This window comes from Odontesthes bonariensis, chromosome 2 (assembly GCF_027942865.1).
Source record: "Odontesthes bonariensis isolate fOdoBon6 chromosome 2, fOdoBon6.hap1, whole genome shotgun sequence".
Taxonomy (NCBI): Eukaryota; Metazoa; Chordata; class Actinopteri; order Atheriniformes; family Atherinopsidae; genus Odontesthes; species Odontesthes bonariensis.
This window is the reverse complement of record NC_134507.1, coordinates 499,037-520,377: the sequence shown is the minus strand read 5'-3', so window position 1 is coordinate 520,377 and position 21,341 is coordinate 499,037. Positions and strand designations below refer to the sequence as shown.

Sequence of the window (21,341 nt, the reverse complement as noted above, 5' to 3'; positions counted from 1 at the left end):
TCCAGGGTGGCAGGTGCCGCTCCACCCTTGTTGGATCCAGGGTGGCAGGTACCGGTTCCCCCTTGTTGGATCCAGGGTGGCAGGTACCGGTTCCCCCTTGTTGGATCCAGGGTGGCAGGTACCGGTTCACCCTTGTTGGATCCAGGGTGGCAGGTACCGGTTCTCCCTTGTTGGCTCCAGGGTGGCAGGTGCCGCTCCACCCTTGTTGGATCCAGGGTGGCAGGTACCGGTTCCCCCTTGTTGGATCCAGGGTGGCAGGTACCGGTTCCCCCTTGTTGGATCCAGGGTGGCAGGTACCGGTTCTCCCTTGTTGGATCCAGGGTGGCAAGTGCCGCTCCACCCTTGTTGGATACAGGGTGGCAAGTACTGGTTCACCCTTGTTGGATCCAGGGTGGCAGGTACCGGTTCTCCCTTGTTGGATCCAGGGTGGCAAGTGCCGCTCCACCCTTGTTGGATACAGGGTGGCAAGTACCGCTCCACCCTTGTTGGCTCCAGGGTGGCAGGTGCCGCTCCACCCTTGTTGGATCCAGGGTGGCAGGTACCGCTCCACCCTTGTTGGATCCAGGGTGGCAGGTGCCGCTCCACCCTTTTTGGATCCAGGGTGGCAGGTACCGGTTCTCCCTCGTTGGATCCAGGGTGGCAGGTACCGCTCCACCCTTGTTGGATCCAGGGTGGCAGGTACCGTTCCACCCTTGTTGGATCCAGGGTGGCAGGTACCGGTTCTCCCTTGTTGGATCCAGGGTGGCAGGTACCGGTTCACCCTTGTTGGATCCAGGGTGGCAGGTACCGGTTCTCCCTTGTTGGCTCCAGGGTGGCAGGTGCCGCTCCACCCTTGTTGGATCCAGGGTGGCAGGTACCGATCCACCCTTGTTGGATTCAGGGTGGCAGGTACCGTTCCACCCTTGTTGGCTCCAGGGTGGCAGGTACCGGTTCACCCTTGTTGGATTCAGGGTGGCAGGTACCGCTCCACCCTTGTTGGATCCAGGGTGGCAGGTACCGGTTCTCCCTTGTTGGATCCAGGGTGGCAGGTGCCGCTCCACCCTTGTTGGATCCAGGGTGGCAGGTACCGGTTCACCCTTGTTGGATCCAGGGTGGCAGGTGCCGCTCCACCCTTGTTGGATCCAGGGTGGCAGGTGCCGCTCCACCCTTGTTGGATCCAGGGTGGCAGGTACCGCTCCACCCTTGTTGGCTCAGGCTCATCTCTCCAAAGCACAGCTTGGTGCTGAAGTCCCTGAGACATCAAATAAAATGATCCTCGCAGTTCTGGGCTTTAATGAGGGCCGCGTTCCACTTCTGCATGCAACGGAACCAGGGGGACACTTTAAAAGAATCAATAAATGGTCAATAATGATCAATAAATTAGGCAAAATGCTGATCAAATGGTTTAAAACAGATTTTTGGGTGTGATAAGTGGCTGAAGGATATTCAAAGGCTCAGATAAGTCACGTAAAAATGTTATATAGTTAAAGAAATTTTAAATAAAACCCAGTTCTGCGTGTTCCGTTCCGCTGTGTGGAGGAACCGGATACAGAACCAGATACAGAACCAGATACAGAACCAGATACAGAACCGACACCGATCCTGCCGTGTGGAGGAACCGGATACAGAACCGACACCGATCCTGCCGTGTGGAGGAACCGGATACAGAACCGACACCGATCCAGTTCATGTCCCAATAAGAATCAGATGGATCAGACCATTATGAACAAACCAACTATAGCTGCTCTGATGATGTAAAAAGCACAAAATAATCTCCCTCAGATCAGAGAAAAAGACTGTTTAATATGATTAAAAATGGATTTAAATCTTATTATTGTGTTGTTTACCGTAAATAAAAACAAATATTAAGAGAAGATGTTTGTTTCTGAATAAAAATGTGTAGCTGATTCACATTTTTCAAATAAATGTAAATAATATATTTATTATTTATACAAACTTCATCTGATTTAACTCTTTTTCTCTGCTGCTCTTTATTGTTGCACCAAATCAGACACAGTAATATTTATATTAATGAACTAAAACTAAATAAATGGAGAGATTTTAATTCTGTTAACTGAAGTCTTCATTCAGGTGGAGAATAACAGTTTCTACCCAATTCACTGAGGCTCATTTACAACGTAACCTGCGGTATTTTCAAGTGATTTTAGGTGATTCACAGAAGTGTTCATGTGGGTTGTTTCATTGATCTGAGATTACCTGCAGTTAACCATCCGGCCGGCAGGGGGCAGCAGCTGCCTGCAGTCTGCAGAAGTCAACCTGAAGAAGAAGACGTGAAACGACACAACAGACCGTTTAGCGGCGCTTCAGCGGCGGAACCGAGACCCAAAGCTGGTTAAAGTGAAGAGCCTTTCCCGGTAGATGTTTCAGTTAAAGCCGCACACCGAGTGGTAGAGAAGTTTATTCGCTGGAAGTCGCAGAAGTGTCGAGTTAACGGATGAGTTTCACTCCGAAGCTAGCGCCGTTCGTTGGTTAGCCGGCTAACCTAGCTGCTAACTTAGCTGCTAGCTACAGCGACACCTTCAGGGCTCGCTGCCGGCGTCAGGAGCGCTGTAGCCCCGCTCTGCTGAGGACATGGGCCTGGGAGACGGGCCGATGCGGGGCAGACCTCCCATGGGTCCTCCCGGGGATGACGGACCTCCATTCGAACTGGGACCTCCGGGCTGGGGCCCTCCTCCTCCTGAGGGCTGGGGCCCTCCTCCTCCTGGGGGCTGGGGCCCTCCTCCGCCTGGGGGCTGGGGCCCTCCTCCACCTGGGGGCTGGGGCCCTTCTCCACCGAGAGGCTGGGGCCCTCCTCCACCTGGGGGCTGGGGCCCTTCTCCACCGGGAGGCTGGGGCCCTCCACCTGAGGAATGGGGCCCTCCGCCGCCTGGAGGCTGGGGGCCACCCCCCCCTGAAGGATGGGGTACGAGAGGGCCTCCACCTCCTGACTGGGACCCCAGAGGCCCCCCTTATCTGGACTGGGACCCCAGAGGCCCCCTTCCTCCGGACTGGGACCCCAGAGGTCCCCTCCCTGCTGACTGGGACCTCAGGGGGCCCCTCCATCCCGACTGGGATCCAAGAAGACCCCCGGGCCCAGGCTGGGGCCCCCCTCCCGAGGACTGGATCCCCCCTCCGGACTGGGCTCGTCACCCCGAGTGGAGACCCAGACCCCCGGACTGGGTCCCCGGGGGGCCGACGGAGCCGTGGGGACCCGAGCCGGTTCCACCTGGCCCGTTGCCCCCTGTAGTCCCACCTGTGCTGCCCACCAGCGTGGCCCCAGCCCCCCCAGCCGGGGGCCCCCCTCCGGACCCTGCAGCCCCGGTGGTCCCGCCTCCAGCCTTCGGGTTCCCGGGCTTCCCCCCCCCCAGCTGGACCGCCGAGGTGAGCCGGTCCGTTTTATTCAGACGACCTGCTGTCAGATATGAGGGTCAGCTGACATTATTGATCAGCTATTGATCTTATATAGAACTTATTGATCTTATATTGGGCTTATTGATCTTATATTGGGCTTATTGATCTTATAGAACTTATTGATCTTAAATAGGGCTTATTGATCTTATAGAACTTATTGATCTTATATTGGGCTTATTGATCTTATAGAACTTATTGATCTTATATTGGGCTTATTGATCTTATAGAACTTATTGATCTTATGTTGGGCTTATTGATCTTATAGAACTTATTGATATTATATTGGGCTTATTGATCTTATATTGGACTTATTGATCTTATAGAACTTATTGATCTTATATTGGACTTATTGATCTTATGTTGGGCTTATTGATCTTATAGAACTTATTGATCTTATATTGGACTTATTGATCTTATGTTGGGCTTATTGATCTTATAGAACTTATTGATCTTATAGAACTTATTGATCTTATAGAACTTATTGATCTTATATTGGACTTATTGATCTTATAGAACTTATTGATCTTATATTGGGCTTATTGATCTTATAGAACTTATTGATCTTATATTGGGCTTTTTGATCTTATAGAACTTATTGATCTTAAATTGGACTTATTGATCTTATAGAACTTATTGATCTTATATTGGGCTTATTGATCTTATAGAACTTATTGATCTTATATTGGACTTATTGATCTTATAGAACTTATTGATATTATATTGGGCTTATTGATCTTATATTGGACTTATTGATCTTATAGAACTTATTGATCTTATATTGGACTTATTGATCTTATAGAACTTATTGATCTTATATTGGGCTTATTGATCTTATAGAACTTATTGATCTTATATTGGGCTTTTTGATCTTATAGAACTTATTGATCTTAAATTGGACTTATTGATCTTATAGAACTTATTGATCTTATGTTGGGCTTATTGATATTATGTTGGGCTTATTGATCTTATAGAACTTATTGATCTTATATTGGACTTATTGATCTTATAGAACTTATTGATCTTATATTGGGCTTATTGATCTTATAGAACTTATTGATCTTATATTGGACTTTTTGATCTTATAGAACTTATTGATCTTATATTGGACTTATTGATCTTATAGAACTTATTGATCTTATATTGGACTTTTTGATCTTATAGAACTTATTGATCTTATATTGGACTTTTTGATCTTATAGAACTTATTGATCTTATATTGGACTTTTTGATCTTATAGGACTTATTGATCTTATAGAACTTATTGATCTTATATTGGACTTTTTGATCTTATAGAACTTATTGATCTTATATTGGACTTTTTGATCTTATAGAACTTATTGATCTTATATTGGACTTTTTGATCTTATAGAACTTATTGATCTTATATTGGGCTTATTGATCTTATAGAACTTATTGATCTTATATTGGACTTTTTGATCTTATAGAACTTATTGATCTTATATTGGACTTATTGATCTTATAGAACTTATTGATCTTATATTGGACTTTTTGATCTTATAGAACTTATTGATCTTATATTGGACTTTTTGATCTTATAGAACTTATTGATCTTATATTGGACTTTTTGATCTTATAGGACTTATTGATCTTATAGAACTTATTGATCTTATATTGGACTTTTTGATCTTATAGAACTTATTGATCTTATATTGGACTTTTTGATCTTATAGAACTTATTGATCTTATATTGGACTTTTTGATCTTATAGAACTTATTGATCTTATATTGGACTTATTGATCTTATAGAACTTACTGATCTTATATTGGGCTTATTGATCTTATAGAACTTATTGATCTTATATTGGACTTTTTGATCTTATAGAACTTATTGATCTTATATTGGACTTATTGATCTTATAGAACTTACTGATCTTATATTGGGCTTATTGATCTTATAGAACTTATTGATCTTATATTGGACTTTTTGATCTTATAGAACTTATTGATCTTATATTGGACTTTTTGATCTTATAGAACTTATTGATCTTATATTGGGCTTATTGATCTTATAGAACTTATTGATCTTATATTGGACTTTTTGATCTTATAGAACTTATTGATCTTATATTGGACTTTTTGATCTTATAGAACTTATTGATCTTAAATTGGACTTATTGATCTTATAGAACTTATTGATCTTATGTTGGGCTTATTGATATTATGTTGGGCTTATTGATCTTATAGAACTTATTGATCTTATATTGGGCTTATTGATCTTATAGAACTTATTGATCTTAAATAGGGCTTATTGATCTTATAGAACTTATTGATCTTATATTGGACTTTTTGATCTTATAGAACTTATTGATCTTATATTGGGCTTATTGATCTTATAGAACTTATTATTTCTACAGTGTGAATCTGCTGCTGGTTTCCGGTCTGTTTGATTCTCGATGACTAAACAAATTTCTCTTTTTGTGTTCAGCCGGTTCTGGAGGAACCGATGCCGAACCCGCCACCAGATCAGCCCGAGTGGGTGAGTACAGACTCGAGCCGGAGTCGGTGAACATGTTAGAGCGAAAGTGATCTGATTATCTGGACCTGATCACAGATTCAGGACCACTGAATATCACACAGTGGATCTTAATTCTGCCTCAGAAACTGGAGGTGTTGAGGTGTGCTGCCTTTTGATGACATCATCCCTTCAGTTTACACTCTGATTGGTGGATATTTTCTCCTTTGTATCATGTGATCATTCTGTTTGTTAACGGACTGATTAATCATGTCCTCTGTGCGTGCTTTAGATGCGTCACATGACCCAGAAAAAGTGGCGCCGTTTCTCAGCTCTGGGTTGATCCAACCTTATTGACCTTATTGATCTTATTGATCTTATCGTTCTCGGGCCTCAGAGGACGCCGGCTGACCCGCCGGTTTCTCTGTGTTTCAGATCAAAGCTCTGATTTCTGCTCCGTCTGGTGAGTCCACTTCAGCTGAGACCAAAAAAGCCCCCGAGGCGCCTGCCGTGACCCCGGCACCGACCCCTGACCCCACCCCACCCCCCGCCCCCCCGGCACCCATCCCGCAACCCAAGCCGAAATATGACGCCAACAAGATGGCGAAAGCTCTGGGGCTGCTGGGAAAACGCACCTTCGAAAAGTAAGTCTGTCCCCCTGGTTCTGTCTGTCCCCCTGGTTCTGTCTGTCCCCCTGGTTCTGTTTGTCCCCCTGGTTCTGTCTGTCCCCCTGGTTCCGTCTGTCCCCCTGGTTCTGTTTGTCCCCCTGGTTCTGTCTGTCCCCCTGGTTCTGTTTGTCCCCCTGGTTCTGTCTGTCCCCCTGGTTCTGTCTGTCCCCCTGGTTCTGTCTGTCCCCCTGGTTCCGTTTGTCCCCCTGGTTCCGTCTGTCCCCCTGGTTCCGTCTGTCCCCCTGGTTCCGTTTGTCCCCCTGGTTCTGTCTGTCCCCCTGGTTCCGTTTGTCCCCCTGGTTCTGTCTGTCCCCCTGGTTCCGTTTGTCCCCCATGTGACCCCTGGTTCTGTGTCCTCAGGCCCCCCCCTGGCAGGTCCACTGGGATCATCTCCTTCATCGGGGTGAGTTCTTCTTCCTGACAGGAAACGGTTCTGATCCGTTTCCACCTCGCAGAACCCTTTTGTCTCTGAGTCTTCGGTTCTGATTCTGTCTCTCCGGCCCTCAGCCAACCTTCGGCTACATCGAGCGGGAGGACCTGGAGAAGTTCACCTTCAGCTTCGAGGTCTTCTTCGGGAACCCCAAAGCCATGACTCCGGGGGTCCGGGTCCACTTCACCGCCTGTAAGGAGAAGGTGGGTTCTGCTGGTTTCTGCTGGTTCTGCCTCTGGACCGGTCTTCACCGAGTCTCTGCTCTGCCTTCACTTTGGGTTCTTCTGTGTGTTGGTGGAACAGGAACGAGCTGTTGCCACGGACGTCAAAGTAGCTCCGGGTGGAACCGAGAACGTGGACCTGGAGATCTACGAGGCTGTGGTCAGCCAGCCCATTGTGGAGCCTCAGGTCAGTTTGGACCGGGTCCGACCCGGTTAGGGATGGGAATTGATACGATTTTTACGATTCCAATTCCATTTTCGATTCTGCTTAACGATTCGGTTCTTTGTCGGTTCCCTTATCGATTCTCATTTGGAGAAAAAGGACAACAAACCGGTCGATTAGCATCAACTTTGTTTAGTTTAGAAGTAACACGAGTCATGACCTTACAAACCCAACAACGGTGAGGTCCACATTGGTCTATCATGGCCTGGGTAATTTAACTCTTCCTGCTCTGGTGAAAGGAGAAGCTGGAGGTAGAGGTGAACTGGGGGTAGCACCACCAGCCTCTGGCTCTGAGCCAGTCAGGCTCTGTCTCTCATGATTTCATCTAAATGTAATGCCTGAGAAGGCATTCATTTAACCTTAACCGTTACTAACAGCAGTTGCGCAACGTTGCGTGGTGACGTCATTCGCGCCCACTGGAATCGATAAGGGAATCGTTTGCAAAATCGCCAAAAGGATTCCAAGGAATTGAAACACTGGGAACGGTTCTCAACAAGAACCGGTTTTCGATTCCCATCCCTACACCCGGTGGTCCCGGTTTGGACCGAGTCCGACCCGGTGGTCCCAGTTTGCAGCATCCTAACATGCGTCTCTGGTTCTGCAGCCCGGCGAGCGGCAGTACCCGGGTCAGGTGTACGTGACCATCGGCCCGGTGCGGACCAACCTGCCCTTCGACAGGAAGGACTGCGCGGTGACGCTGCTGAAGAACGACCAGGTGCTCATCAACCTGCTGACCGACATCGTCACGGAGAAGCGGCGAGCCACCAACATCAAGCTGAAGATCCCCGCCACCTTCAGCCACACCAACGAGATCCGGGAGAAGGTCCGGACCGCCCTGCACCTGATTCCCGGTGGGCCGGGTCAGGATCGGGATGAAACTCTGACTCTCTGTCTCCGTCACAGGGCACCATCATCAGCCTGAAGGACGGCGAGGGGGTCATCAGGTCTGACGAGCACGGCGAGCTGCCCTTCGACATCAAGGAGAACCTCAGCGACGTGGAGTTCACCGCCGAGGACACCAACGAGGAGGTGGAGTTCCACGTCATCAAGGTGAGGACCAGCCAGGATGGGTTCCACTTGTCTAGTTCTGTTGGTCCAAAGAGCCGCTCAGACAAATGAATCATCATCTTCTTCTTCTTCTCTTCCTGCGGTTGCCTCGCAGCTGCGAGCAGGAAAACGCGCCATCAGGATCCAGCGGGTGAAGGAGCCCCTCCTCCTGACGCTCTGCACCACCACAGGCTCCGCCCTCGACGGGGCGGAGTCTGATAGCGGTGACGACGGCTCGTCCTACGCGTTCTGGAAGAAGTCCGCCGACAAGCTGGAGCTGGGGCCCAACATGGTTCTGGACTCGGAGCTGTACGAGGGCATCGTCAGCCAGCCCATCATAGAGCCCAAGGTAAGCCCATCATAGAGCCCAAGGTGAGCCCATCATAGAGCCCAAGGTGAGCCCATCATAGAGCCCAAGGTGAGCCCATCATAGAGCCCAAGGTGATCCCATCATAGAGCCCAAGGCGAGCCCATCATAGAGCCCAAGGCGAGCCCATCATAGAGCCCAAGGCGAGCCCATCATAGAGCCCAAGGCGAGCCCATCATAGAGCCCAAGGCGAGCCCATCATAGAGCCCAAGGCGAGCCCATCATAGAGCCCAAGGCGAGCCCATCATAGAGCCCAAGGCGAGCCCATCATAGAGCCCAAGGCGAGCCCATCATAGAGCCCAAGGCGAGCCCATCATAGAGCCCAAGGCGAGCCCATCATAGAGCCCAAGGCGAGCCCATCATAGAGCCCAAGGCAGAGCCCAAGGCGAGCCCATCATAGAGCCCAAGGCGAGCCCATCATAGAGCCCAAGGCGAGCCCATCATAGAGCCCAAGGCGAGCCCATCATAGAGCCCAAGGCGAGCCCATCATAGAGCCCAAGGCGAGCCCATCATAGAGCCCAAGGCGAGCCCATCATAGAGCCCAAGGCGAGCCCATCATAGAGCCCAAGGACAAACTTCTCTGCTAGCGTCCTTCTGTTCTCGGTTAGCTTCCTTCTGTTCTCGGCTAGCGTCTTTCTGTTCTCGGCTAGCGTCTTTCTGTTCTCGGCTAGCGTCTTTCTGTTCTCGGCTAGCGTCTTTCTGTTCTCTGTTCCCTCTCAGCTAACAAGCCGACTGATTTCCATTCAAATGCTAACGTGAAATATTCCCTTGTGTTTGTTCCGCTAAGTGGACTCGATATATGAACAGGCTGCTTTCTGCTGAGATGCTGTGGCATTGATGTTGTGCTATCGTGCTAAGCTAACTGGCCTTAACAATGGACACACTGTTCAGTATTTTGTTTGCTTTTGAACGTAAGGTGGCGGCAGAGAAGTCACGCCGCCCTCTAACTGTCCTTCCCTCCCCCATCCAGCCCGGCATGCCGGGTTATCCGGGCCAGATCCACGCCAACATCGGCCCCATCAAGACCAACGTGACGTTCGACCACCGGGACTGCGGCGTCACGCTGCTGAAGAACGACCACGTGCTGATCAACCTGCTGGTGGACATGCTGACCAGGAGGCGGCGAGCAGCCAACATCAAGCCCAAAATCCCGTTCACTTTCAGCTACACCAAGGAGACCCGAGAGCTGGTAACCGTTAGCGACCGAGTGCTGCAGCTGATCTCAGAGCAGGTCTGCTTTTCCACCTGCAGGCGGCTGTTTTTAAACAGGAAGCATGTGGGTCAGAACCAGGAAAAGCAAACCTGCTCTGAGGAGGCTCGCAGGGCTGATACCTCAGCCCACAAACTGAATGTAACGGTGGTGATAACCTGTCGGGGTTCTGGGAGAAACTGCCTCTCAGGTGCGTCTCTCGTCTCAGGGCATCATCACCTCGCTGGGCGCCGACGAGGGCGTCATTAAGTCTGAGGAGCACGGAGACATTCCCTTCGACATCGGTGAGAACTTCAGCGACGCAGAGTTCAACGCCGACGACGTCAACAAAGAGGTGGAGTTCACCATGACCCTGGTGAGTCCGCCGGGTCGGGTAGAGTCGGGCAGGGTATGGTCGGGTGGATCGGGTCGGGGAGGTTCAGGTCGGGTAGGGGAGGTTCAGTCGGGTAGGGTTCAGTCGGTTAGGGTCCGGTCGGGTGGATCGGGTAGGGTTAGGGTAGGGTCGGGTAGAGTCGGGTTGGGTGGATCGGGTCAGGTAGGGTCGGGTAGGGTCAACTCGGGTAGGGTCCGGTCTGGTCGGGTGGATCGGGTAGGGTCCTGTCGGGTAGGGTCCGGTCGAGTAAGGTCGGGTAGGGTCGGGTCTGACCCGAGGACACGTCTGACCCGTCTGAACCATCTGAACCGTGGTTGTGTCTCTGCAGGTGAAATCCAACAAAAGGGCCATCAGGCTGAGGAGGATGAAGAAGAAGAGCGAGGACAGAATCCTGCAGGAGCAGAAGAAACGGGAGGAGGAAGAGAAGAAGAAGAAGAAAGAGGAGGAGGAGAGGATACGACAGGAGGAGGAGAGGAGGCGCAGGGAGGAGGACGAGGCCGAGAGGAAGAAGAAGGAGGAGGTGGCGGCGGCGCTGGCAGCTGCCAAGGACAAGGTTAGGTCATGTGACCACGTGACCACATGACAACGTGTCACAGACTCGTTTGACTGGTGTTTGAGGTTTATGTGGAGCTGTAGGTTAGCTTTAGTTCAGATTTAGTTGGAGCTGTAGGTTAGCTTTAGTTCAGATTTAGTTGGAGCTGTAGGTTAGCTTTAGTTCAGATTTAGTTGGAGCTGTAGGTTAGCTTTAGTTCAGATTTAGTTGGAGCTGTAGGTTAGCTTTAGTTCAGATTTAGTTGGAGCTGTAGGTTAGCTTTAGTTCAGATTTAGTTGGAGCTGTAGGTTAGCTTTAGTTCAGATTTAGTTGGAGCTTTAGGTTAGCTTCAGTTCAGATTTAGTTGGAGCTGTAGGTTAGCTTCAGTTCAGATTTAGTTGGAGCTGTAGGTTAGCTTTAGTTCAGATTTAGTTGGAGCTGTAGGTTAGCTTTAGTTCAGATTTAGTTGGAGCTGTAGGTTAGCTTTAGTTCAGATTTAGTTGGAGCTGTAGGTTAGCTTTAGTTCAGATTTAGTTGGAGCTGTAGGTTAGCTTTAGTTCAGATTTAGTTGGAGCTGTATGTTAGCTTTAGTTCAGATTTAGTTGTTCAGGTCAGTAAAGTCTCTCTAACCTCCTGCAGTGGACGCCGCTCGGCTTCAAGTTCAGCGTCCCCGACTCGATGGACGACGTCAGCAAAGAGCGATTTGAAGGCACCATCCTGAAAGCCATGTGCAGGAAGCCCCTTAAGGAGGTGAAGAAGGAGGAGGGGCAGGTGGCCATCGGACAGGTACAAATAAAGTTTGTCTTTAGGGTTTCCAGAAGAATTCAAAATGAAATCGCTTTAAAGATTTTTTTCTTGCAGATAAAAATAAAAATGGATGAAGATGAGACGAAGGAGATGGAGGGAGCAAAGGAGGTCAAAAAGGAGGAGGAGGATGGAGAGTTTGTGCCGGATCAGCAGGCTGAAGCTGAAGCTGGAGGCGGAGCTAATGCTGGAGGCGGAGCTAAAGACCCAGAGATGGGTCGGCTGGTGATGACCGTCGACGGCGAGCAGAAGCAGCTTCCCTTCGGCCGCAGAGACCTGCTGACCACGGCCACCATGCTGGATGGAGACAAGGTGAGACCTCAGGAACGTATCATCAACGGCTTTAAACTCTGATCTTTAAACTCTGATCTTTAAACTCTGAACTTTAAACTCTGATCTTTAAACTCTGAACTTTAAACTCTGAGCTTTAAACTCTGAGCTTTAAACTCTGATCTTTAAACTCTGAACTTTAAACTCTGATCTTTAAACTCTGAACTTTAAACTCTGAGCTTTAAACTCTGAGCTTTAAACTCTGATCTTTAAACTCTGAACTTTAAACTCTGATCTTTAAACTCTGATCTTTAAACTCTGAACTTTAAACTCTGATCTTTAAACTCTGAACTTTAAACTCTGAACTTTAAACTCTGAGCTTTAAACTCTGATCTTTAAACTCTGAACTTTAAACTCTGATCTTTAAACTCTGCTCTTTAAACTCTGCTCTTTAAACTCTGAACTTTAAACTCTGATCTTTAAACTCTGAGCTTTAAACTCTGATCTTTAAACTCTGATCTTTAAACTCTGCTCTTTAAACTCTGAACTTTAAACTCTGATCTTTAAACTCTGATCTTTAAACTCTGCGCTTTAAACTCTGCTCTTTAAACTCTGAACTTTAAACTCTGAACTTTAAACTCTGATCTTTAAACTCTGCTCTTTAAACTCTGCTCTTTAAACTCTGCTCTTTAAACTCTGAACTTTAAACTCTGAACACCAGCTTTAAACTTAAAGATTTGTTTGTCCTTGAAGGTCCGTTTCAACATCGCCACCAATCGGGAGACCAAAGAGGAACGAGCAACTTACCTGGAAATCCTCCCCGACTCCTTTGAAGAGTCCACAGAGCAACGTCGACACGTAAGACTTTAAGTTCTGATTGATCTCAGTCCAAACCTCTGAGGATCCCAACTGTCTCTGATCCCGTTTCTATAACCAGGGCATCGTGATCGAGTTCTCGGACGCCTTTGGGCTCATCAAGTGCTCCCAGAACCCTCAGCTCTTCTTCCACATGTCCGAGGTGATCGAGAAGAAGAAGCTGGAGCTGAACGAGAAGGTGGAGTTCAGCGTTGTGCCGGTGAGTCCTCGTCCTGAGAACCAGGTCCTAGGGAACCAGGTCCTGAGAGCCAGGTCCTGAGATCCAGGTCTTAGGGAACCAGGTCCTGAGAACCAGGTCCTGAGAGCCAGGTCCTGAGAGCCAGGTCTTAGGGAACCAGGTCCTGAGAGCCAGGTCCGAGGGAACCAGGTCCTGAGAACCAGGTCCGAGGGAACCAGGTCCTGAGAGCCAGGTCTTAGGGAACCAGGTCCTGAGAGCCAGGTCCTGAGATCCAGGTCTTAGGGAACCAGGTCCTGAGAACCAAGTCCTGAGAGCCAGGTCTTAGGGAACCAGGTCCTGAGAGCCAGGTCCTGAGATCCAGGTCTTAGGGAACCAGGTCCTGAGAACCAGGTCCTGAGAGCCAGGTCCGAGGGAACCAGGTCCTGAGAGCCAGGTCCTGAGAGCCAGGTCCGAGGGAACCAGGTCCTGAGAACCAGGTCCTGAGAGCCAGGTCCGAGGGAACCAGGTCCTGAGAGCCAGGTCTATAATATATATATATATATATATAATATATATATATAATATATATATATATATATATATATATATATATATATATAAGACCCTCCCCCGGGGTCTGAGCTTGTGCCGCCGTCCAACTCCCCGGGGCTTTGCTGGACGGCGAAGACGGTAACTGGCTGTCGGCTGGTAGTGCGCTGTCACGACCGCACAGGGAGCGATGGCGGCCCAGCACTCTCTATCGTGGACCCTGTTTTGACTACAGGAAGCACCCAGCCCCCCCTCCTCACTCGCGCTACAAACTCCCCCTGGCTAGCTGTCTTCGTCGCCGGCAGCTCTAGATGACTGCGAACGGCACCCTCCCCAGCTGACAGAGTGCCTGTCGCCAGACGTCTTGCTCCTCACACATAGAAAAAGCTGCCCCGGCATTGGTTAAGAGCGGCTATTGGCCCGTTCTCATTGGTCTGGAGCAGGCCAATAGCAATTGCTGCACAGTGATCACAACACAGTGTAGCGAGTGTCGGGAGACGTTCAAGTGTCATACAAGTATCGGAAATGGTATCGGTGCCCTATTTGTTGGTACTCGCCGATACCACCATTTTAGTGCCGATCAGGGCCCCGCCCAATACTGGTAACGGTATCGGTGCAACACTACTGAGAACCAGGTCCGAGGGAACCAGGTCCTGAGAGCCAGGTCCGAGGGAACCAGGTCCTGAGAACCAGGTCTGAGGGAACCAGGTCCTAGGGAACTAGGTCCTGAGAACCAGGTCCGAGGGAACCAGGTCCTAGGGAACTAGGTCCTGAGAACCAGGTCCAGAGAACCAGGCCCGAGGGAATCAGGTCCTAGGGAACCAGGTCCTGAGAGCCAGGTCCTAGGGAACTAGGGCTGTGTTCGAAACTGCATACTACATACTGCATACTGCATCCTACATACTGCATACTGCATCCTACATACTACATACTGCATACTACATACTGCATACTGCATACTGCATACTGCATACTACATACTGCATACTGCATACTGCATACTACATACTGCATACTGCATACTACATACTACATACTACATACTGCATACTCATCGATCAGACAGCATGCAGAGCGTTTACCCACAATGCATTGCGCTCCTGCCCGAGCCGAAATCAGCCGGCCTGAAGCTGATTTCTCTTAAGCTCTAAACTCTGTAAACTTTAGCAACATTTGAAACATTTTCAGGAGAGAAAGTAGTCGTTTAGATCCCCAACGTGTTGAAAACCTGACAAAATACCGGCTGTTTACAATTTTGTTCCCATGAATTCGGCGCTACTAAAGCTAGCCGCAGTTAGCAACACACTTCCTGTTATTTTCACAAAATAAAATACCCGTTGCCTTTTATCATAGGGAAAGCCATTACCATACAATTGGTGCTTTTGTTTTGAAAACAGGAAGTGAACCTACCCTCGTTGTAGCTAGCTTGAAACTGCCGTTTAGACAGGAAATGACGATCGGCGACGTCACGTTACGTTGCATCTTGGGTAGTTTGAGTATGAGTAGTAACCTCATGATGCATACCCAACATTTAGGAGGATCTAGTATGCATCTGGGAACTTAAAAAAGTTAAAGTTAGAAGGAGTAGTAGGAGAAGTAGGAGAAGTAGGAGAAGTAGGAGAAGTAGGCGGTTTCGAACACAGCCCAGGTCCGAGGGAACCGTTCAGAAAGACTAGCTGAGAACAACAAGTCTGACTCAAGTCCAAGTCACCTGACTAGTCCACACCTCCACCAAGGTTCACTGATTAAAATGATGGAAAATCAATGAGTTAGGGTTCAAACCTTTGATCAACATCTAAGTTTACCAACTTCAAAATGGAGGTAAAATCATTGACGTGTGTTTGAAGTGTGAGAGTTTGTTTTGTTGAGGCGATGAACTCAGTAATGCAGATAATTTAAAGTCTGTCTGGATGAAAATACGAGGTCAGTCGTCATATTTCTGAAATACGTTTCTGTTGTTTCTCAAAGCATGAAATGGCCGAAGGGGGGACCCAGGCCATCAGGATCAAACGCTTCACTGAGAAAGTCTTCCTCCCCGTTCGGAAACTCGGCGGCGTCGGCGCAAACAAAGGAAAGGTGAGAACGACTGGACGTTGGTTTGTTTGGTCACACTGTGGGCAGAACGCCGAGCTGCGGGGTTTGTTTAACGCTAACCTTAATGCTAATGCTAAAGCTAACGTAGTTATGCTACAGCATCGGGTCACAGGAGGATTCTCTCAACCATCCCTTTAACTTGTTCTTGTGACCTGAACCAGTAAATTTCTGTTACTCTTAGGGTGTGAATAAAGGTCCTTATTGTTGTAACAAATGTCTTTTTCTTGTTTGACAGATGACCATCAAGCTGACGAAACCACCAGAAGATGAGTGAGTTGTAAATTCAGTTATTTCGGTGTGAAAGCGTGCGTTTAATTAACAAATTAATTCATGTTTGTATCGAAACTGACTGAAAAACTGTTCGACGTCTGACAATCCAGGAAGGAAAAACTAGAGTCTGACAAGCTGAAGGCGGTGGTGAAGAATCTGAGGAAGGATTACGGCGTCCCTCGGCGTAAATACGGTCGTAGCAGGAGTCGGAGTCGAAGCCGGAGTAAGAGCAGGAGTCCGCCCAGAGACCAGTTTGGACGCATCATGAAGAGGAGACGCAGCTCCAGCTCAGAGCGCCGGAGCGCCAAGTTCAGGCGAAGCCGAGAGAGGTCGCACAGGCGCTCCAAGAGCCGCTCGAAGAGTCGCAGCCGGAGCTCCAGCCGGAGTCGCAGCCGGAGCCGCGAGAGGAGCAAAGACGGGGCCAAGAAGAGCAGCAAAACCAGCAGGGAGCGCGAGGACGGTCGCAAGAGGAGGCGGGAACCGAGCCCTCCTCCGACCAGGCGAGGCGGCGGCGGCGGCGGCGGCGGCGGCGCCGTCGTGGACAGCGAGCTGGCGAGGAAGAAGCGAGAGCTGGAGGAGCTGAACGAGATGATCGCCTATAAGAAGGCGCTGGTGGACATAGACCCCAGAGGACTGGAGCCCGGACAGAGGACCTGCATAGACTACGACCACGGCAGGATCGCCATGCCGCTCGCCGAATACAAGCCGGTCCGGTCCATCCTGAAGAAGCGACCCGGAGAACCCGAGTATCATCTCCTTCCTCCTTACGACGATCCGTATTACGACCGGCAGTATGGTCCCTACCACGCCCGGCGGTACGGCGAACCCTACGGCGACCCCTACGCGAGCCACCCGTACGCCGAGCGGCCTTATGCCGACCGTCCGTACGCCGACCGCCCTTTTGAAAGTCGTCTCTATGGAGAGCATCTATACGGCGGCCCGGCTTCCACCAGCCGTCGTTACACTGATCGTTACGATGTTTATGACGAACCGTACGACGACCGTTACTATGACCCGGCGTTCGCTGACCGCCCGCCCGATCCTTACGCCCCTGTCAAACAAAGCCAGTCCCCAGAACCCCACGGCTCCTCCCCGCCTCCCCAGTCCGGCCCGGTTCCTGCTGCCTCTTCTTCGCCTCCTCTGACACACACAGCCACTGCTTCCTCCTCCCAACCCGCCTTCAGACCTCCTTCCCCCATAGATTCCCCTCCAAGAAGCCCCTCTCCCAAAAGGAAAGTCACAATGCCACGCCAGTCTCCTCCAGCCGAGAAACCCCCCCTGGACCGCTTCCTCGACATGCTCAACAAAAAGGTGGATGCCGAAACGAAATCGGAGCCGGCTCATGTTACTGATGACCTTCTGCCTCACGAGCTGGCGCTTCAGGACGGTAAGGGCTTTTCTCGGATCGTGGGACTGGCCCAGGAGCCGCTGAGCAGCAGCATAGCCCTCAAAGAGGAGAAGCAGCCGAGCCCCAAACGATCCTCAGTGGAGAGAACCACCGAGGAACTAAAGGAAGAACCTTACGAGAAGATCCAGAACCTGCTCCGGACCATCGGCCTGAAGCTGAGTTCAGGAGAAGTGTCCAAACTGGCCAGCCGAGCTCAGGAGAAGATCTACAGCCCGAAGTCCTCGTCCACCGAAAGAGAGACTTTTCCTTCCGCGAGGGAAGAGTTCCGGGCCGGCAGAACCGGTTCTGTCGAGCTGGATTGCATCAGCTCTCCCTCCCCCATCAGATCTTCCAGCCTGGAGCCGATCAGCCGACAGAAAGCTGCCGCGTTGGAGTACGAAGACTTCCTGGACCAGCAGGAGTTGGAGGCATTGAAGAAAGCCCAGCAGCTGCAGAGCCTCACCAAGACGATGGGGGGCACATCTTCTCCCAAACCCCCCCCAGTGCCTCCGCCCACCCACTACCAACATCCACCCGCACCGCTCAACTGGCCGCTCGGCATCACCGCTCTGATCTCCCAAACTCAGACCTCGGACACCATCAGTGCTTCTTCTTCTACTTCTTCTACTCCACAGAGACTCGGACCTCCACCGGGACCGCCCCCCGGACCTCCTCCCCGGCGTGCTCTGCAGCCTCCTCCGGGACCGCCCCCCGGACCCCCACCCCGCCGGCTTCCTGGACCGCCTCCCTTTGCCCCTCCCCCCACTCACACAGTCCTGCCTTTCATTGGACAGCTGGATCCGGCTCCGCCCACCTGCTCCTCCAGCCCCCCGCAGCCTTCCCCATCAGCTTTGCCCTCGTTAACACCAACAACCTCGAGTCCAGCGAGCGGCGACAAGTCGGCCATCTCCACAACGGTGGCCCGATGCTTGAAGGTGATCGAGACGGTGAAGTCTCTGAGCGGGCAGCCGCCGGTGAAGCCCGTTAAATCGGTCCAGTTCAGTTTACCAGCAGAGGCGCCGTCGGCCACCGGCCAGTTCAGCCCGGTAGAGACGGACGACGACATAAAAGCCAAGCAGAAGGAGAAGGTGAGATCAGTGGTTTAACTTCAACTGTAAGCTCTTATTCTGCAGAGGAGAAGGTACCGAAGTAGGGATGGGAATTGATAAGATTTTTACGATTCCAATTCCATTTTCGATTCTGCTTAACGATTCGGTTCTTTGTCGGTTCCCTTATCGATTCTCATTTGGAGAAAAAGGACAACAAACCGGTCGATCAGCATCAACTTTGTTTAGTTTAGAAGTAACACGAGTCATGACCTCACCAACCCAACAACAGTGAGGTCCACATTGGTCTATCCTGGCCTGGGTAATTTAACTCTTCCTGCTCTGGTGAAAGGAGAAGCTGGAGGTAGAGGTGAACTGGGGGTAGTACCACCAGCCTCTGGCTCTGAGCCAGTCAGGCTCTGTCTCTCATGATTTCATCTAAATGTAATGCCTTAGAAGGCTTTTTTTTTTTTTTTTTTTTTTTTCAGGACATTGCACATTAATGAACATATACATAGTGTACATACATGTAAATGTGACAGATTTTAGCACAAATGCTAATTTCCATCTGGTGTCCAAATAGACAGGCTAGGTGGAGCAAAGAAATTAAAATCAAAGACAAGCATTACAAACAAGAACACTGTTAGTAACAAAAGAAATGGTACAAATACAAAAGCAATAAGCATGTTAATAGAAACAAAGAGACCCCAAAATAGGGCTATGTATTAGTGATGTGCGTGTATGCGGGTTCAAACTAGTGGTGTGTACATGTTTGTTGAGCTCGAAGCCACGTTTTAATCTGGCTCTTGAAGGTGGCTAAAGAGGGACATTCCCTTATGTGCAGTGGTATTGAGTTCCATAATGCACTGCCTTTAAGAGATAGTGCATTATGGCTAAAAGCGGTTTTCCTAAAAGGAACCTCCACATCTTTGTTAGCCACTGCTCGGGTAACCCGTGTCTGACGATATTTAAAAAATCCTGTAAACAGGGTGGCGCCAGGCCATGCAAAGTTTTATAAAATAAGCAGCTGTAAGAAAATTTACAGAAATTGTCAAAGCTCAGTAGATTGTACTTATCTAAAATGTTACAATGGTGGTAAGAAAGAGGTTTTGAGTGCTTTTTTAAATACAATCTCCACTGGCTTGAGTGTGGTAGACCCCACCATAGTCCAGCTTGTGATGCAATAACTTAGGTGAGAAAAAATCATTGCATGTAAATATGTCAGGGCAGCACTATAGCACCTCTAATGTGCTTAAAATTATGAAGGTGAAATTTAATTTTATTAGTTATCATTTTTATATGTTTTTTAAAAGAAAGATTGGAGTCTAGAATGACTCCTAGATATTTAAAATCCGTGACCACTTCTAGTTTTTCCGTACCTAAAGTGACACCAGGCAGAGCCATAAGACGGGAAGGTTGCTTGGACAGATACATGCAGACAGTTTTTTTTTGCATTCAATATGAGACATGATCTGTTTAGCCATGTTTGTATGTGTGTAAGAGATGTAGAAAGTACACGTGCTGCTTCTGCAGGGTCTTTGGCTTTGGTGAAAATGACTGTGTCATCAGCATAAAGCTGGACATCAACATGTGGACAATATTCAGGTAAATCATTAATGTAAAGAGAAAATAAAAGGGGGCCCAGAATGGACCCCTGGGGGACCCCTACTGGACAACTTATGAAGGTGGACCTAGAACCATCCACAGACGTACATTGTTCTCTATTTGACAAGTATGACTGGAACCAAGTTATAGATTTAACAGAAAAATTAAAAAGAATAAGTTTTGATAATAATACTTTATGGTTAACAGTATCAAATGCTCTTTTTAAGTCCAAGAAGACGGCCCCAACACAACCATTTTTATCTAGGTGGCATTTGTTCTTTTCCATGAACATGGCCAGTGCAGTCTCAGTAGAATGGTGAGGACGAAACCCAAACTGCATTGGGTGCAGAGGTGTTCGACTATTACTGAGGTAATCAATGATTTGTTTACAGACCCATTTTTCAATAATTTTTTAAATGACAGGTAAAATGCTGATTGGTCTATAATTGTTCATATCAGTTTTATCGCCTGCTTTAAATACAGGAATAACAGAGGCCAATTTCCATGCCTTGGGGACAGTGGAATTTTCTATAGATAAGTTGATGAGGTGCGTGAGTGGGGGTGCAAGCACCTCTTTGTGTAATTTTAGAAAGCTAGTATCAAGACTAGGGCTGGGCGATATATCGATATTTAAGATATATCGATAGATTTTTAAATAAGATATGGAATTAGACCATATCGCATATATCGATATAGTTCAAATTTGCGCTGTAATACTTGCTTCAGGCAAGCCGTTGATCAGAGCTCTCTGCACTGCTTCCCTCGCTCCGGCTCCGCCCCTCCTCTCTCATGCACAGAGGGGGGAGGAACACTCCGACACTCTTAAACAAACATGGAGAAGGCAACAACACCTGCGGAGCGTACGGAGGAGAGCCCCTTGGTTGGTAAAAGAAAAAGCAGTGGCTCAATCATTTGGAGATGGTTCGGATGCAACTTGTCAGACGAGCAACAAAACCAAGCTATATGTAGGGAGTGCCATAAGCACATTGCAGCCAGTGCTGGAAGCACTACGAATCTTTTTTATCACAAAGCGCAATATGAAGAGTGTGTGAAACTGCGCGCTGCAGCAGCCACAGGCACAAGCCGTCCCCAACCTGACAAAGCTCACTGCAAGCTTCATTTTCCCACTGTGGGCCGTATGAGAAGAAAAGCAACAACTGTCCTTTCACATTGCCAAAGACATGGTCCCTGTTGCAACAGTGGAACAGGTTGGGTTCAAAGAGCTAATTAAAAAGCTGGACCCGAGATACGAGCTTCCCAGTCGCAACTATTTTGCACGAGAAGCACTGCCGCAAATGTATAGTGAAGTCAGACAGAACGTTGCGGGCCGGCTCGCTAACGTCACCCAT

The 21,341-nt window shown here is 49.0% G+C and overlaps 1 protein-coding gene across 2 annotated transcripts in view; it reads left to right on the top strand.

Annotated features, from left to right (window-relative positions):
- Positions 1-2,256: 2,256 nt before the first annotated feature.
- LOC142388331 (uncharacterized) overlaps positions 2,257-21,341 on the top strand; it is a 35,660-nt gene continuing 16,575 nt past the window's right edge. For both annotated transcript variants that reach the window (XM_075473465.1, XM_075473456.1), the window contains exons 1-19: positions 2,257-3,360; positions 5,837-5,887; positions 6,299-6,507; positions 6,892-6,934; positions 7,039-7,164; positions 7,265-7,369; positions 8,010-8,228; positions 8,309-8,455; positions 8,568-8,801; positions 9,790-10,008; positions 10,238-10,384; positions 10,731-10,955; positions 11,574-11,720; positions 11,796-12,050; positions 12,762-12,866; positions 12,946-13,083; positions 15,559-15,666; positions 15,920-15,954; positions 16,065-18,429. In XM_075473465.1, coding sequence (XP_075329580.1) covers positions 2,572-3,360; positions 5,837-5,887; positions 6,299-6,507; positions 6,892-6,934; positions 7,039-7,164; positions 7,265-7,369; positions 8,010-8,228; positions 8,309-8,455; positions 8,568-8,801; positions 9,790-10,008; positions 10,238-10,384; positions 10,731-10,955; positions 11,574-11,720; positions 11,796-12,050; positions 12,762-12,866; positions 12,946-13,083; positions 15,559-15,666; positions 15,920-15,954; positions 16,065-18,429 — 5,667 coding nt within the window. In that variant the 5' untranslated portion in view covers positions 2,257-2,571. The remainder of the gene's footprint in view (positions 3,361-5,836; positions 5,888-6,298; positions 6,508-6,891; positions 6,935-7,038; positions 7,165-7,264; positions 7,370-8,009; positions 8,229-8,308; positions 8,456-8,567; positions 8,802-9,789; positions 10,009-10,237; positions 10,385-10,730; positions 10,956-11,573; positions 11,721-11,795; positions 12,051-12,761; positions 12,867-12,945; positions 13,084-15,558; positions 15,667-15,919; positions 15,955-16,064; positions 18,430-21,341) is intronic.